Source organism: Carcharhinus amblyrhynchos, chromosome 3 (assembly GCF_965287045.1).
Source record: "Carcharhinus amblyrhynchos chromosome 3, sCarAmb.v2.hapA, whole genome shotgun sequence".
NCBI classification, from domain to species: Eukaryota; Metazoa; Chordata; class Chondrichthyes; order Carcharhiniformes; family Carcharhinidae; genus Carcharhinus; species Carcharhinus amblyrhynchos.
Window position 1 is genome coordinate 82,772,787 of NC_137326.1, and position 15,381 is coordinate 82,788,167.

General features: G+C 41.5%; 1 protein-coding gene across 1 annotated transcript; it reads right to left on the reverse strand.

The window, feature by feature from the left end:
- Positions 1-1,257: 1,257 nt before the first annotated feature.
- On the reverse strand, positions 1,258-13,849 carry LOC145341218 (uncharacterized). Its single transcript, XM_080186138.1, has 6 exons — positions 13,572-13,849; positions 7,046-7,142; positions 5,823-5,938; positions 4,323-4,411; positions 1,879-1,998; positions 1,258-1,380 (listed from the first exon to the last, which is right to left on the reverse strand). Exons 1-6 carry the CDS (start codon positions 13,696-13,698, stop codon positions 1,258-1,260), a joined length of 672 nt encoding a protein of 223 aa, XP_080042264.1. The 5' UTR covers positions 13,699-13,849.
- Between the last annotated feature and the right edge of the window lie 1,532 nt (positions 13,850-15,381).

Here is a 15,381-nt window from a genome sequence, read left to right on the forward strand (position 1 = left end):
TTAATATACCTCAGAATTGTTAAAACACAGCAATGCAATGTCTTATACGATCCTGTGCAAGGTGTTCCATTGTCAATCTATTATGGCGTAAATCTTCATAAAGTTACATTGTGGAATTTGCAGAGTTCATTTTTAGGAATACCCAGTTCTATGTTGAAGGATACAGGTGCCTTTATGCTGCTGCCGACAGACACAGTGGCACATTGGTTAGCACTGCTGCCTCACAACTCCAGGGACCTGGGTTCTATCCCTGGCTTAAATCACTATCTGAGTGGAGTTTGCATGTTCTCCGCATGCAAACAGTTCAAAGATGCGTGAGTTTGGAGCATTAGCAATGCTAAATTGCCCCTTAGTGTCCCAGTATGCATGGGTTAGAGGGATTAGCGGGGTAAATATGTGGGGTTATGGGGATTGCAATCCCAGCAGTGGACGCTGCCAGTACTGGAGGGCTGTCTGCCTCTGATTGACCACACCATTAATGCCACTGGCTCACTAGCCAGTGGCCTGGCCTATCACTGCAACTCTTAAGTTCCACCCTCTGTTTAATTTTCACATTAAAGCCATCAAAGGCAGGATACAAAATATCAAAAGGTAAAAACAACAGTCTGATCAGACAGGAGCAGTAACTTTGTTCCACAGAGAGGAGCATGGGAGATACAAAATATAAAACAGAGGTCCACTTCACAAAAGTCATTGACTTCAACACCTGGGCAAAGGAGTGCAAGATGGCGTACTTGGCATCTCAGATGACATAAAACATCCCACAGTACTATTTTGTAGCAATGCAGGAGTATTCTCAAAGTTAAAGTTTATTTATTAGTGTTATAAGTAGGCTTACATTCGCAGTGCAATGAAGATACTGTGAAAATCCCCCAGTCACTATACTCCGGCGTCTGCTCGGGTACACTGAGTTACATGGCCAATGCACCTAACCAGTATGTCTTTTGGACTTAAGGTGTCTTAAGCTGATATATCACACCCAATTATCTGGTCATTGTAAGATTGCTATTTGTGGGATTCGGCTGTGAACAAAAATGACCTAGAGCTGAGAATGGAAGCAAAGTGAACATTGTTGACAGGGAATTGGTGCGTAAATGACTGACAGCCCTGTTGACAATACCTTCCTTCATGTTAAAGAGTTATAATGGACTGATAGGATAGCAATTGGTTGGATAGGATTTGCCTTGTTCTTTTGTGAACATGATAAATCTGGACAGTTTTCACCTTAGTTGGATGTGTAACGGTGTTACAACTGGATTAAAACAAGTTGCCTAGGGACATGGCTAGTTCTGGAGAACAGGGCTTCAGTACTACAGCCAGGATGTCATCGAGGCCCATAGTCTTCACTCTATCCAATGTGCTCAGTCTTTTCTGGATATTCTATGGAATGAATTGAATTAGTTGGAGACTGGCATTTGTGATGATGGGGATTTCAGAAGGTGGTCCATATTGAGGATCCATTCAGCACCTCTGGCTCAAGAGAAACTGCTTCAACCTCTTATGCAGCATGATGATCTCTGCCATCAATGAGAAAGGGATATTTATGAAGTCGTCTCCTCCCATTTAGCCATTTAATTTTCCACCACCATGTTGTTTGAGATCAGAGGAAATGAGGAATCCAAGAATATCAATCAATGAAGGATCGACGACATTCTATGTGGTTTAAATCCTTTACTCTGCAAGATGGAATTTAAGTGTGGATTACTTTGAATTAATATAGTGAAGCTATGGATAGCCAAAGTGTTAGTTATACTAAATTCAACAAATAGAATGAATGGAGAAAGTGGTGCGTATCATATTATAGTAAAATTGTTTTTATTTATCTGAACACAAAATATGACTTTAAATTAATTGTTTCGTGATTTTTTCTTAACTTACCAGGCTGTTATCCTTCAGTGAATGAATTGGTAATGGTAGATCCAGAAAGAAACAGTCAACCTCAACAAGTGTCGTGCACTTTGAACACTCCAGGGATTGAACCATTGTGATCTGATAAAGCTAGGAGACACAGGCCAATGAACACAGAGCCCATGATACATCATTCAGGATTTAATATGATATTGAAAGAAAAACTGATACTTTGAATCCCATCTCACAAAATTCAAATTCAATAGGATAGAGGTGGAGAGACTCTTCCCGCTCAAAAAAGACAGTAGGGCTAGGGGGCACAGCCTCAAGATAAAGGGGAGGCGGTTTAGAACGGAGTTGAGGAGGAACTTCTTCACTCAAAGGGTGGTGAATCTCTGGAATTCTCTGCCCGTTGAAGTGGTGGAGGCTGCCTCGCTAAATATTTTTAAGAAGCGGGTTGATGGGTTCTTGATAAGAGAGGGGATTAAGGGTTATGGGGAGAGGGCGGGAAAGTGGAACTGAGCCACGACAGATCAGCCATGATCTTATTGAATGGCGGGGCAGGCTCGAAGGGCTAGATGGCCTACTCCTGCTCCTATTTCTTATGTTCTTATGTTCTTAAATGCTTCCTTAATGCCATTGACAAATTTTTAAGTCTACTTTTAATTTTAAGGGGCTGGGGGCAATGGAAGAGGGCAAAATACCTGGGATACAAAACTCTTCATAACACTCCTCTCATAACCTAATGAGTCGTGTGGCAGAATGGTTCAAAATTCTCAACTGTTACAGGCACTTTCTGCACCTCCTATAAGGATGGAACATATGCTCTTCCCTTAAAATGGCAAAAACAAGGAGGATCAGCTTCACAGAGACAATTCCTTACATCAAAGAGTCTGGGTATCAGCTCCACAAATGATCAGTAGATCTTTGGAGACCGTAATGTCCAGTGAGGTGTGGCATTGCAGTCTCTTGCCTGATGGACATGTGGTCTACTTAGATTTTGAGCCTTATATCATAACCTAGAGTCATGAAGTTGTTAAAAAAAATTTATGAGAGGAGTTTGATACTGGAATAAAGAAGGTTGATGGAATAAATGGGGGTTTCCTTTGGAAGTGGGGGGAATCAACTCACTCCCAACCCACCTGAGAACTGGTGCTCAGACATAGGACTTTCCAGCCTATGGGGCAAAGAGATAACCAAGATGTGCCGCTGGTGGCAATGGACACTAGTAATGGTCTATCAAAGGAGGAGTCCACCCACTGAACCATATGATCTGTCAGAGTTAAGCCTGGAGTTCATGAACACACATTAGCTGAATTGCTGAGATTATGCCCTGTCATGTCTCAGAGCACTGGAACTGAAAAGCATTTCTTTTAGATTGACAAATAGGGCCATTCACAGAGCATGACATAGCTTCCTGCTTGTAAATGTCATACCTATTAGCTGATAGAAAATATTTAGGAGTACTGTAGGTAGCATGTGGAGTATGAGAATAGCTAAATATTTTTGTAAAATGGCTATAAAGTATTTATAGAGAAGCAAAAACAAAGGATCACCTAGGGTGATATTGATGGGAAAATGAATGACACATTATAAAAGGGTTTGTGAACATCAATTCTTTTGACAGATCTCAGTTAATACATTATTTACTGTGACTTTAGTGTTTTAAATTATTGTGCAACAGGAAAGCTGTTTCCAGCACAGAGTTGAAAATATAAAAATGATCAAAGGGGGCACTTTTGCTGTAGTGAGCTTGTCAGCATTCCTGCCTTTTTCCTGTTTGCATTCATCAGTGCAAACCGCATGATAGTAGCAGAACACACAGTGGTGTATGGGTGGAATATGCATCTGAGAAAGATGGGTGACCTTCAACTGTGTCATGACCACAACTCTGAAAACTGAGTTGAGTAAAGGAGAGGAGCATAGAAGGTCAGGCCATTGTATGAACTGTGACACTATTTGGCAAGTAAAACATCAGTCAATTATCACACAATTACAGCAAAATAACATACTGCAAATATAGCTATTCAAAGTAAATTGTGCTAACTACATACAGCTTTTTCATCAATCGGACTACCCTCCCCCTGCTCTCCTGCGACCCCTTCCTTCCTTCTCAATTTCTCTTGCTCACTCCCAATCTTGAGTTTCTTTCATTTATATATATTACAACATGTCCTGGATGGTTTTATCAACCCTGGCTGTTTACCCACTTTCATTCCAACGCACTTTGGCCCCAGGCTTTAATTTAGGAAAAAGATAATCAATAAAGCAGTCACGCTGACATTGTTCATGGGTAAAATACTATAGAAATAGCAAACATTTGAAAGAGCATAAAAATGAGGAAGATAAGGAAAAACGGAGGGAAAAGGTTGAGATACACATAAATCAGCATGGGAAAAACAGAACTAGAAAAATTGAGAAGGTGACACAGTTTCAAAAAGAAGCATGTAAGCACTACCAAAGATGAACTTTACCTCGAGAATGTCATGTCCTTGATCCACTTCATCAGTCAGTTTGTTAATCAGAAAGCGAAAATATTCTTCTATATCACGCTGCTCAAAAACTTAAAAGGAAGAATAGTTAGAAATTATGTTTAAGTGAACAGTGTTTAAAAGAAACAAAAATAAAGGATCACCTAGGGTGATATTGATGGGAAAATAGGAAAAAACACATTAAAAAGGGTTTGTAAACATTGATTCTTTTGACAGATCTCGGTTAGTACACTATTTACTGTGACTTTAGTGTTTGACTTTTAGTGTTTTAAATTACTGTGCAAGAGGAAAGGTGTTTCCAAGACTGAGTTGAAAATATAAAAATGATCAAAGGAGCACTTTTGCTGTAGTGAACTTGTCAGCATTTCCTGTTTTTTTCCTGTTTGCATTCCCCAACATAAGCTGCATTAAAGTAGCAGAACACACAGTGGTGTGTGGGTAGAATATTCTCTGAGAAAGATGGCTGACCTTCAATCATCTATGCAATCTTGGCATGACCACAACTCTGAAAACTGAGTTGAGTAAAGGATAGGAGATCTTGATTTGGAATTTCTAATATGTGTTGGCCTCAGTGGAAAGTTGTAGAAATTAACTTCTGCCAATACTTATGGATTTATCTTATTTAACCAAGAATTTGGATTCAGAGGTGACAATGTTACCATTAAGCTAGCTAAATGCTTATTCATTTATGAGACTTCTGTCATAGTCCGTAATAAGGGTGGCACTGTGGCACAGTAGTTAGCACTGCTGCCTCGCTGTGCCAGGGACCCGGATTCGATTTCCGGCTTGGGTCACTGTCTGAGCAGAGTCTGTATGTTTTCCCCATGTCTGCATGGGTTTCCTCCAGGTGCTCTGGTTTCCTCCCACAGTCCAAAAGATGTACTGGTTAGGTGCACTGGCCATGCTAAATTCTCTACCCTTCGGCTGGCAGAATATCTACAAGCGAGATCACCAACACAGCATGGTGGCAGTGCTGGTAAGCACACTTCCTTGTGCAAGAGGGTGGGCTTCCAGTATAGGAAGAAAATGAATGACCTCCTTTGTGCGACCTGGGTAAGTCACTTTTCTCATTTATTAACACTGACCCATTCGCACACCGTTCATGAAAGTCAGGTGAGGAACATTTCAACCCGATTTCTGAGGTCAGTAAAGTGATTTTTACCTTTCAGGCTGCCAGGATTCCACTGGCACCATAAAATTCAGTTCAAAGTCTTATCTTATCACTTTATCTTTACTGGCATACAACATTGATACCCAGCTTAGCCTTTGTATTTATTTTGTACAATGAGAAATATCAACTAAGTGTTGGCTTTGTCTACTCAACATTGACTTCATTTAAAGGGGGCAACTCAATTCTTGAAAAGTGACAAGAGGACCAGGAGCAGAATACTGAGAACTGAAGAAACAATTTCTCTGATGGAGAGTGGATAAGTAGATATACAGATACTTATAAGATAAATGGATTGATTGCCCATTGCTTACCATTCAGTTTCAAGCTTGTAGTCAATTCATTTGTCCTCAAAGACATTTGATTTCTGCTTTTTAATTTTTCAAAGAGGCTTTTTAATTCAGATATGAACTCTGTGTCTTTATTGCAGCTGAAAAAATATGGGAGCGTTTACATTTTAGAAAAACCAAACCCATTTCAGTTAAGAAACAGAATAATCTTGGATTTCCCAAAGGATAAATTGTTAAACTTTCTAATTTCTAAATGGTTAACAATCATCTTTTAAATAAAAGTAAGTACTTGACACATAAAGAATGGTGGCAAAATTTCTCTAATGATGATTTTAGTGGAGAAATCATGCAAATAAAATATAGGGAATCCATTTTAGTATTTAAACACATTTGAAGCATATTTATTCCAAAAAGCACACAAACACTATATTTATTAGATACTCCAGTTAATATAGTAAGCTTCAATCCTTGTTAACTTTTGAGTTAACTTACATGCTACGATATAGACAGAAACTTCACACTTTTAGAAGAAACAAAACACTGATTAATGCTTTGTCTACTACTCAGTTTTAAATAGTGGATTAATCTTTGCATTTTATGGATATTTCTTTCTCTTTTATGACAATTGAAAACATCATTCTATGTGGCAACTCTAATATGATAAATAATTTGCTTTTACATTATTTGCGCTATTGAAAATGAACAATGTAAGTGCTGCACAAACAATGTTCAACATTTAATAACAGGAGGTAGTCATCGTGGGAAAACAGAGCATAATTAGATGCACAATGTCACTTCTCTACTGAATCCAAGAACTTTTTTTTACATCCTCAAAAACTGTACACTCATCAAACATTATTATTTTTCTATGTTATACAGGTCATTCTGAACTTGATTAGTATTCAGTACTAAATGCAAGACTTGTTGTCATCCTATTTCTCCTCTGCCATTGTTTACCACCTCCACCACCCCCTCCCCCTGACTCCCCACCCCACCCACTTCTCCCCAACACCCACGCCTGCTCCACTGCCTGGGTACTGATAGGTGCATTGTAACCAAAATGCACTGGAATGCTCCAAATTCTAATACTCACAGATCCCCTCAAGTATTGATTCTACTCTCCTGTGATCTGATGGCAAAATACAATTATTTCTAAATTTCCAAATAGGAGTTGACAAAACTTTCCAGTTTGAGATTTTTCTACAGAATGAACACTATGAACAGGATGAAGGAAACCTAATACCTACCTGACAATGATGCTGTTAACTTCTGGGGTCATGTACCATGTCTGAAGCAACGTGTTCAGATAACAAGTGGCTCCCTGATTAGACAGGCCCACAAAACCTGCACAGAAAAGGAAAGGCTAGTTAGAACTGTAGACATTCTGCTTGGTTTTTCTTTATAACGAGCATTTGATGGTGTTCGTCATATGTAAGAAGACATATCAAAGTACTTTACAATAAGAGAAAGAATACAGGCAAAAAGTATTGTTAGAAACTAGAAATTGTTAGAAATTAGCAACAGCATTTAAAACACATCTAGAAATATTAGCCAGGGTTCTCCCAAAAAAAACGAAGTGCCAAATTTGCATAAAAACCTGAATACATTCTGCTTTTTTTTAAAGCAGGATTTTCAAAATGAATCTGCCACATTCTGTGCATCACAGAGTACCTCAGTGCGAATCACAATAAAAATCAGTGGATGGGGCCTATTCCCGCTGGACAGGTCAGCAGCATAGCGCTGAGTGAGCCACTGTGCATGCACCGACCTGTCAGCGCTGAGAGCAGCGCATACGCAGTAGCTCTACACTGTAGACTGGGAACAGCTACTAATGGGGAAATCTGTAGAGAGCAGTGGGGCGCGTTCAAAAGGGAACTCGAGAGGGTACAAGCCCAGCATGATCCCTCTAGGGTGATAGGAAAGAGTAACAAACCAAGAGAACCACGGATGACCAGAGATACTCAGGATACTATGAGAAGGAAAAGAAAGACTTTTCTTTCCACGCTGGAAGTTTCCCATCCAGCAGTAATATCAACTGGGATCGCAACACCGAAAGCCAAAGGATCAACCCTAGTTCAATGACAAGTGTAAGAGGGCAGCACAAGACATACCTAAAGCGAGATGCCTAATTGTGGAAGCTGCTACACAGGACTGCTTGCATGCCAAACAGCATAAGCAACAAGTGATAAACAAAGCTAAGCAATCCCACAACTAAAGACCAGATCCAAGCTCTGCAATCCTGCCATATCCAGTCATGAATGGTAGTAGACAATTAAACAACTCACTGGAGAGAAAGCTCAGCAATTTTCTCTGTCCTCAATGATGGGGGAGCCCAGCACATCAGTGCAAAAGGACAGGCTGAAGAAATTGCCTTCTCTGAAGGTTCCCGGTATCACAGATTAACTCCACATTATATCAAGAAATATTTGAGGACATTGAATACTGCAAAAGCACTGGGCCCTGACAATATTCCAGCAATAAGACTGAAGCCTATTCTGCTGTAGAACTTGCTTCACCTCTAGCCAAACTGTTCCAGTACAGCTACAAAATTGGCACCTATCCAGCAATGCAAAAAATTGCCCAGGTATATCCTCTGCACAAACAGGAGGACAAATCCAATCCAACCAATTACCAGCCCACCAGACAACACTTAATCATCAGTAATGAAATGGAAGGGGTCATCAGCAGTGATATCAAGCAGCACTTGCTTTGCAATAACCTGCTCACTGGCACTCTCATTGGTTCTGCCAAGGTTACTCAACTTGCTATCGCATTACAAACATGGTACAAACATGGACAAAAGAGCTGAACTCCAGAGGTGAGGTGACAGTGACTGCTCTTGACATCAAGGCAACATTTGACTGAGTGGGGCAACAGGGAATCCTGGTAAAAGTGGAGTCAATGGGAACCAAGGGGAAAACTCCCCACTAGAGAGTAGACAATTATGGAATGCAGTAAAAGGCTCATAGAACACAGAGAAGGATGCTCCTTGGAGGGGATGACACAGCTGACTACAGACGCAGGTTATATTGTGGCTGGCCGGAAAGACTTGGATTTATTCCTCAGATTTTGTTCCTGTAAGAATGATGTAAATGGAGGCTGCAAAATTCTGCCCCATAGTGTCTGATTTTTGGAGTTACAAGTACTTTTTGTCATCCAAAATTATGTCTGCGATGTCAATGCACATACTCGCCATTACAATGATCAACATATAATACTGAGTTGAAATCAGTACTGTCATTTTGGAATTAGTTGGTAGGCTAATGCCCTCCCTTAAACATATGCAACTGAACACTCACCCAATAGCAGGAAGAAGCATCTACCAACATGCTTAAAAGGATCATCAGCTACTTTCAGGTGAATTGCTGAGAAATTTTTACTGGCTCTTCACAGAATCCCTACAGTGCATAAGAAGGGCATTCGGCCTGTGAAGTTGTATGAATGAATTAACGGCATGATAGGAAAATCGGTCAACTATTTGGTACAAAATAAGAGCTGACCCTGCATAGTCTAGGGCTGTATGAGTAAGACAAGATAAGGTCAGGGATGAAGGAATCACCAACCTTCTTCTGTTCTATCAAAGGGCAAGATAAAGGTATGAACAATGAGACAGAGTTCTAGGAGGTCAGCAGGCTGTACCATGATTTATGACATTGCTTATGACGCTACTACTGATCGAATTCCTGAATAAGCTCTGGTAACGCAAACTGATAATGATTATGTATAAATACTGAACTGATTCTTTATGTAAACACGGACTTGAGAAGGAATTAGCAAGTCATAACGATTGCTCTCCAAACTCAAGTTACTGCCAATGCTGCATGCAGTCTTTCGTAAATAAAGACTAGTTATTTTGTCGGAATTACTTTTGTTGAGTCTTACTATCACAGTCAAGAAGCAGGAAAATTTCCACTTCAACAATTGGTGCTGTGAAGCAGAAACCAATACCCTGGGTGAATTCCATGGGGGACTGAAGAAATGATTGAGCCACGACCTGAAGGGAAGAGATGGACACCGGCACAAGGTAAGATTCACCTTGGTCTCTCTCTTTCTCTCAGATTGGTGCTCCGACCCCTCATCCCTGATGGAGGATGCTAACAGGTGACAGTATTTGAATCTAAATTGGACTGTGAGTAGAGTGTTTAGGGTCAGGGACCCAATTGTGGCTAGCCTAAGGTCAGGGACTCCTTGATCTCGTTTTAGATACAGATCAGGGTTACACAGGCTTAGTTTGGGTCAGGAACCCTGTGATTTGATTTTGGTATTAGTTTGGGTCAGGGACCCTGTGATTTGATTTTGGTATTAGTTTGGGTCAGGGGCCCTGTGATTTGATTTTGGTATTAGTTTGGGTCAGGGGCCCTGTGATTTGATTTTGGTATTAGTTTGGGTCAGGAACCCTGTGATTTGATTTTGGTATTAGTTTGGGTCAGGGGCCCTGTGATTTGATTTTGGTATTAGTTTGGGTCAGGGGCCCTGTGATTTGATTTTGGTATTAGTTTGGGTCAGGGGCCCTGTGATTTGATTTTGGTATTAGTTTGGGTCAGGGGCCCTGTGATTTGATTTTGGCATTAGTTTGGGTCAGGGACCCTGTGATTTGATTTTGGTACCAGGAATTCTTTTTATTAATGTTCTTGCCAGGGGCACAGCATACTGACTTTATGGGACAGATTTTAGGCAAAACAGGGGGCAATTCTCCTTTGCTTTTGATGTGTTTTGAGTATCCTGATCAGGAACGTAATTTATGTCGATTATCTGCTGCACTAAATAGTAAACTGGGTAAAGATATTTGGCCAATCGGTGGCATGTGGAACTTGGAAGATTGAACTGCAGCAGAAAAAACTATTTGGATGAAAAATGCAAATTCCAAGTGGAAAACTTTAATTTCAAAATGAAAAAAAGGGTTGACTAGGTGCCGCAAACAATCGCTATTAATGAGTTGAAGGGATAACGCACATAAAAGAGGGGTTGATGAATGTGTGGATGGGAAATCAAAGGATTGGGAAATTTTAAAATTGGAATGTGAACTTTGGGGTTGGAAGCATCATGAGATGAAACAACGGGGTAAGGGTAAGAACACATTGGGTGATAAGCAGTTTGGGCTAGCCCATCAGATTAAACAACAGGAGGATCCTCCCAGTTGCCCTGGCATGCCGCTGTTTCCCTGTTCAGGCGATACCGAGGAAGAGGAAGAGTTGACCCCTAGACCCTCCCTTTCTTTGGGTTAAAAATCTCCTCAATGCTGATCAGCTTCCTCGTCAATTGGCTGTTACTAAATGTACTGCATATACGAAGGGGGGCACTTCTCTGCAATTAGAGAATGCCCATGCTGATTCAGCTGCAAAGACGGCAGCTGTATTGGCCTCTGTGATTGTTTCCACTGGGGGTAATCAGGCTCTAAATCAGGTACCTGCATTAGGGACAAAGGGCATGCCAGAGATAACTGAGGTTCAATGTTTACAGAGGGACGCCTCTGATTCTGAGCACACACAATGGAAGTCAATGGGGTATTCGTACTCCTTGGCAAGGGACCTCTGGCTTGGTCCAGTTGGTCAAGTTTGTATTCCAGATTCTTTATTGTCGGTACTTATTGACTATTTGCATTCTTGTACCCATCTTGGCAAGGAGGGAATGGTACAGCTCCTTCTAAAGGCTTGATGACACCCAGATTTGAATACAGCAGTGCAAATGCAGCTGGATCGATGCCTCATTTGCATGAGAAATAATAAGCGTAAAGGCATTAAATGCCCTCCCGGAACTCTCTTGCCTGTATACAGCTTCATTTTAGTAAATTACCAAAATTAAATTGCTCTAAATATTGTTTAGTAAGCGAGTCTGCACAAACTCTCCAACAGAGCATCCTACACAGGCCCTATCGTCATATGTCCCCAAGTATTCCACTAATCCCCCTAACACACATATCCTGGGACACTAACATGGCCAATCAACCTGCCCTGCACAGCGTTGGGCTGTGGGAGCAAATCCATGAGACATGGGGAGAACATACAAACACTACACAGACAGTCATCCAAGGCTGAATTGAACCTGGGTCCCTGGTGCTGTGAGGCAGCAGTGTTCTGACTACTGTGCCACTCCCTGCTGTGATTGTGGAAGTTTTCAGTGAGTTCCAGACTTGTTTAAAGTTATTGAAGTCGACATGGAGTGGTGTAGCACATGCTGAAGAATGTCATGCAGATTTAAAGGATTCTGCACAAGCCACTTGCTCGTAGACCTGGGTGCAGTGATTTGCATCCCCATTGGACTACAGCATAAGGAAAATGAGCTAAGATGATGTGACACAGACCTGGATGTGCAGCTCAAAGTGGGTGGAGGAAGGGGAGATGGACTCAGAATAGGAGATGTTTACAGCTGAGGGTGTTCAGGAAGCAAATTCCTTACCTTAACCTCAGAAAAGAAAAGGGGGCCACAAATCTCCTATTCATTAAGGTGTTGTTTACGGAAATCTGGGCAGGATTTTCTGGCTGCACTCACCCCAAAAGTGGAAAATCCTGCCTGAGGTCAATGGACCTTCGCATGGTCCACCTCCAACAACTATGGTTCCTGTGGTGGGTGGGGTGGGAAAATTTCCCCTGCCCCTTGCATCTGCTGCAGCCTCAGACAAGGCCAAAGATTGCACTGCCACTGGTTGTGAAGTTGATTGTCCCATGATCTTCTACATGTCAGGATCTTTCCAGCCTGGAGCAGGCAATATGTGCAATATTTCTCAGTTTACCATTCACTATTGCATCAGAAAGGACACAGAACCTATGTTTTCCAAAAGGGACAATTTAATTTAATTTTTCTTCTGTGAGGTGGTTGCTGGTGGAATGAGCTTCAGGGAATTGCAACGGCATGGTGCAGAATGCCATTGGTGGAATTTTACTGAAACCTATAAAATTCTTAAGGGGCTTGATAAGACAGATGCTGAGAAGATTTTTCTTCTGTTAGCTGGGGAACCTAAAACATGGGGGCCACAGTAGGATAATGGGACAATCATTTAGGACTGAGCCAAGTAGAAATTACTTCACTCAAAGGGTTGCAAATCTTTGGAATTGTCTACCCCAGAAGATTGTGGATGCTCCAATATTGACTATATTTAAGGATAGGATAAACAGAATTAAGGGATATGGTGAACAGGAAGAAAGATGGAAAAGGGTGGAACTTTCCCATCCTGCATGCCATAGCAGGTGGGGGTTGGACCATGCAAAGGTCCGTGGGAAAGTGGAACTGATACACTTCAGATCAGCCAAGATCTTATTGAATGGTGGGGCAGGCTCAAAGGGCTAGATGGCCTACTCCTGCTCCTATTTCTTATGTTCTTATGTTCATTGACATTGGGCAGGATTTTCCAGCCTTGGGATGGAGTGAGGCTAGAAAATCCCACCCATTGTCTAAGATGGACCATGATGGTACTGAATGATGTAACGGTTTCCACAGGCCACGTGTTCCTGTTTCTCTTTCTTGTTTAACAGATAACTTTTCCATTCTCTCCAAATATGCTACTTTTGAGGATTATTTCCAGCTTTATTTTTGTATTTCACTTTATTGTTTATGATAGCCTTACCCGGTCCTTTTGAACTTTGTTCATTGTCCATAGTTCCCACGGCAGCTACAAACAAGTAGAGAAAGAATCGTAACATCCTTACATACATTGGAACACCAGGGGGCGAATCTCCTCCTGGACTGTTTACAAAGTGACATGCAATCGCTGAAATAATTCATTTGATTGGCGTCTCGTCATTAAAAGATTATCTTAATAACTAAATTCCACTTTACCAGTACTTTTGCTGGACCACATTTTCCAAAATAGAGACACGAACCAGGTCCGCGAAGGCAACCAGTGAAAAATGACCCCGGACAGTAATATGACTGCTTGTATAATTCGAACAATCAAATTCATCATCAAACACTTCACCCCTAAAACTTGCGGAACATTCGCTGCCTTGGATCACAGCAAATAACTAGTCTTTATTATTTGAAATGTCCGTGGTATCTCGGTTGCAACAGAGCACCACCCTTTACTTTCATTTTCGGTTCCGACGAGATTAGTTTTGCAGCACTGCCCTGTTTCAAGTTTTAAGTTACTATTAACTCATGATCCGGTGCCAAGTAACGGGATTGCGCGAAAACCCCTTGGCTTTACGGGAAATCATAATACTATTTTTGGGCGGGTCTCAATTGTTTTGTTTTTATTTCACAAGTTATTTTAGTGCGCATTCCAGGAGTTGGAAAGCAGTTGTTAATGTTTAAATCTCGTGATAGACTTGGGCAACTCAATTCTAGGGAGAGACTATTTTAACCCGACATTAAATTGTCAATCAAAATACCCAATCGCTCTCCACCTGCATTCCTCACCAAGAGGGCTCTTCCCTTCTTCCTCAAACAGAAACGTGAATAATCCCCATCCCCCACCACTCTCTGTCTGACTGAACTGGTTCTCTCACTCAACACTTTCTCCTTTAATCTCACTCAACAATTTCTTCCTTAACTCCTCTGTCTTCCACCAAATAAAAAGTGTGGCTAGTTTGGGTCCTAGTCATACCTGTCTTTTTGTGGGGTACGTGAAACTTTCCCTGTTTGCTCCACTACCCCACTCAGGTCAACTACCACATTCCTACCCTCTGCAACTTTGTTTTGTCATTTACACATTCTGTCAATGGGCTATCAGCGTAATTCCTAGCTTTTATCCTCACTGTTTACATTCCCTCTGTCTTTTTGCCTATGCCACCCCTATCAATTATAACTGCCCCCCCCCCCCCCCCGGCCATCCTCCACCTCACCCTACTGTATAAATCATGTCCTATTTTCCTTATCTTTAGCTCTGATGAAGATCACCCTGACTTGCAACGTTGGCTCAATTCTCTCTCCACAGATGCTGTCAGACCTGCTGAAATTTTCCATCATTTTCTATTTTTATTTCAGAGTCCAGCATCCACAGTATGTTCCTCTTGAACTGTGAATGCAGTCACTGTCATAAGTTATTTTAATTCCTTGGCCCTGTTTAACTGCTACCAGCCTTGCCTCACGCTCCTGACAATCAGCCTAACTAGTCCCTGCGTCTGAATAGCTGAACCCACAGGTTTAACAAAGTGAACAGACAGGAGCTAATCTGGACAAGGAGCCCTGTCACTCAAGGCTCTGAAAGCCACAGAATGAGATGTTCAGTATTCCCATGTGGATCATCCACAGCAGCTTGACTATCACTCACTTTCGGGGGGTAATGAGCCTGTAAAATGCCCAGAGATAGTTCATCAAGAGTTGGACACATCGAGTTCTGAAACTTATGCCGGATCCCCAACAGCGGGGACGCGGGACCCTACAATCAAATAGTCTTCCTCACAGAGATGAATTTCAAATCCTCCCCAAGTCACTTAACCTTCCATATCCCAGGACCAGACATTGCCCTTGCTGATGCACTGTCCTGTGTTTAAACCTCAATAAAGGGAAATGCAGCAGGGAACTGCCACTATCGCTGCTAGCTATGTTTCTTCTCCCAGTATGAATGAGATAATGTATGTATACTTCTTCACTTTCTATTCTTCTTAAGACCTCATTAAAATAAAATAGATTGTTCATTCTTTCCCCA

Bases quoted from the DNA above. Each gene is read 5' to 3' on its own strand.
- LOC145341218 (XM_080186138.1), bottom strand. From the start codon at position 13,698: ATGATGAATTTGATTGTTCGAATTATACAAGCAGTCATATTACTGTCC. The intron at 7,143-13,571 runs GTAAAGTGGAAT...TTTTCTGTGCAG, and splicing joins GTGGTCCAGCAAAAGTACTG to GTTTTGTGGGCCTGTCTAAT. The intron at 1,999-4,322 runs GTAAAGTTCATC...TGTGTCTCCTAG, and splicing joins AAGGACATGACATTCTCGAG to CTTTATCAGATCACAATGGT.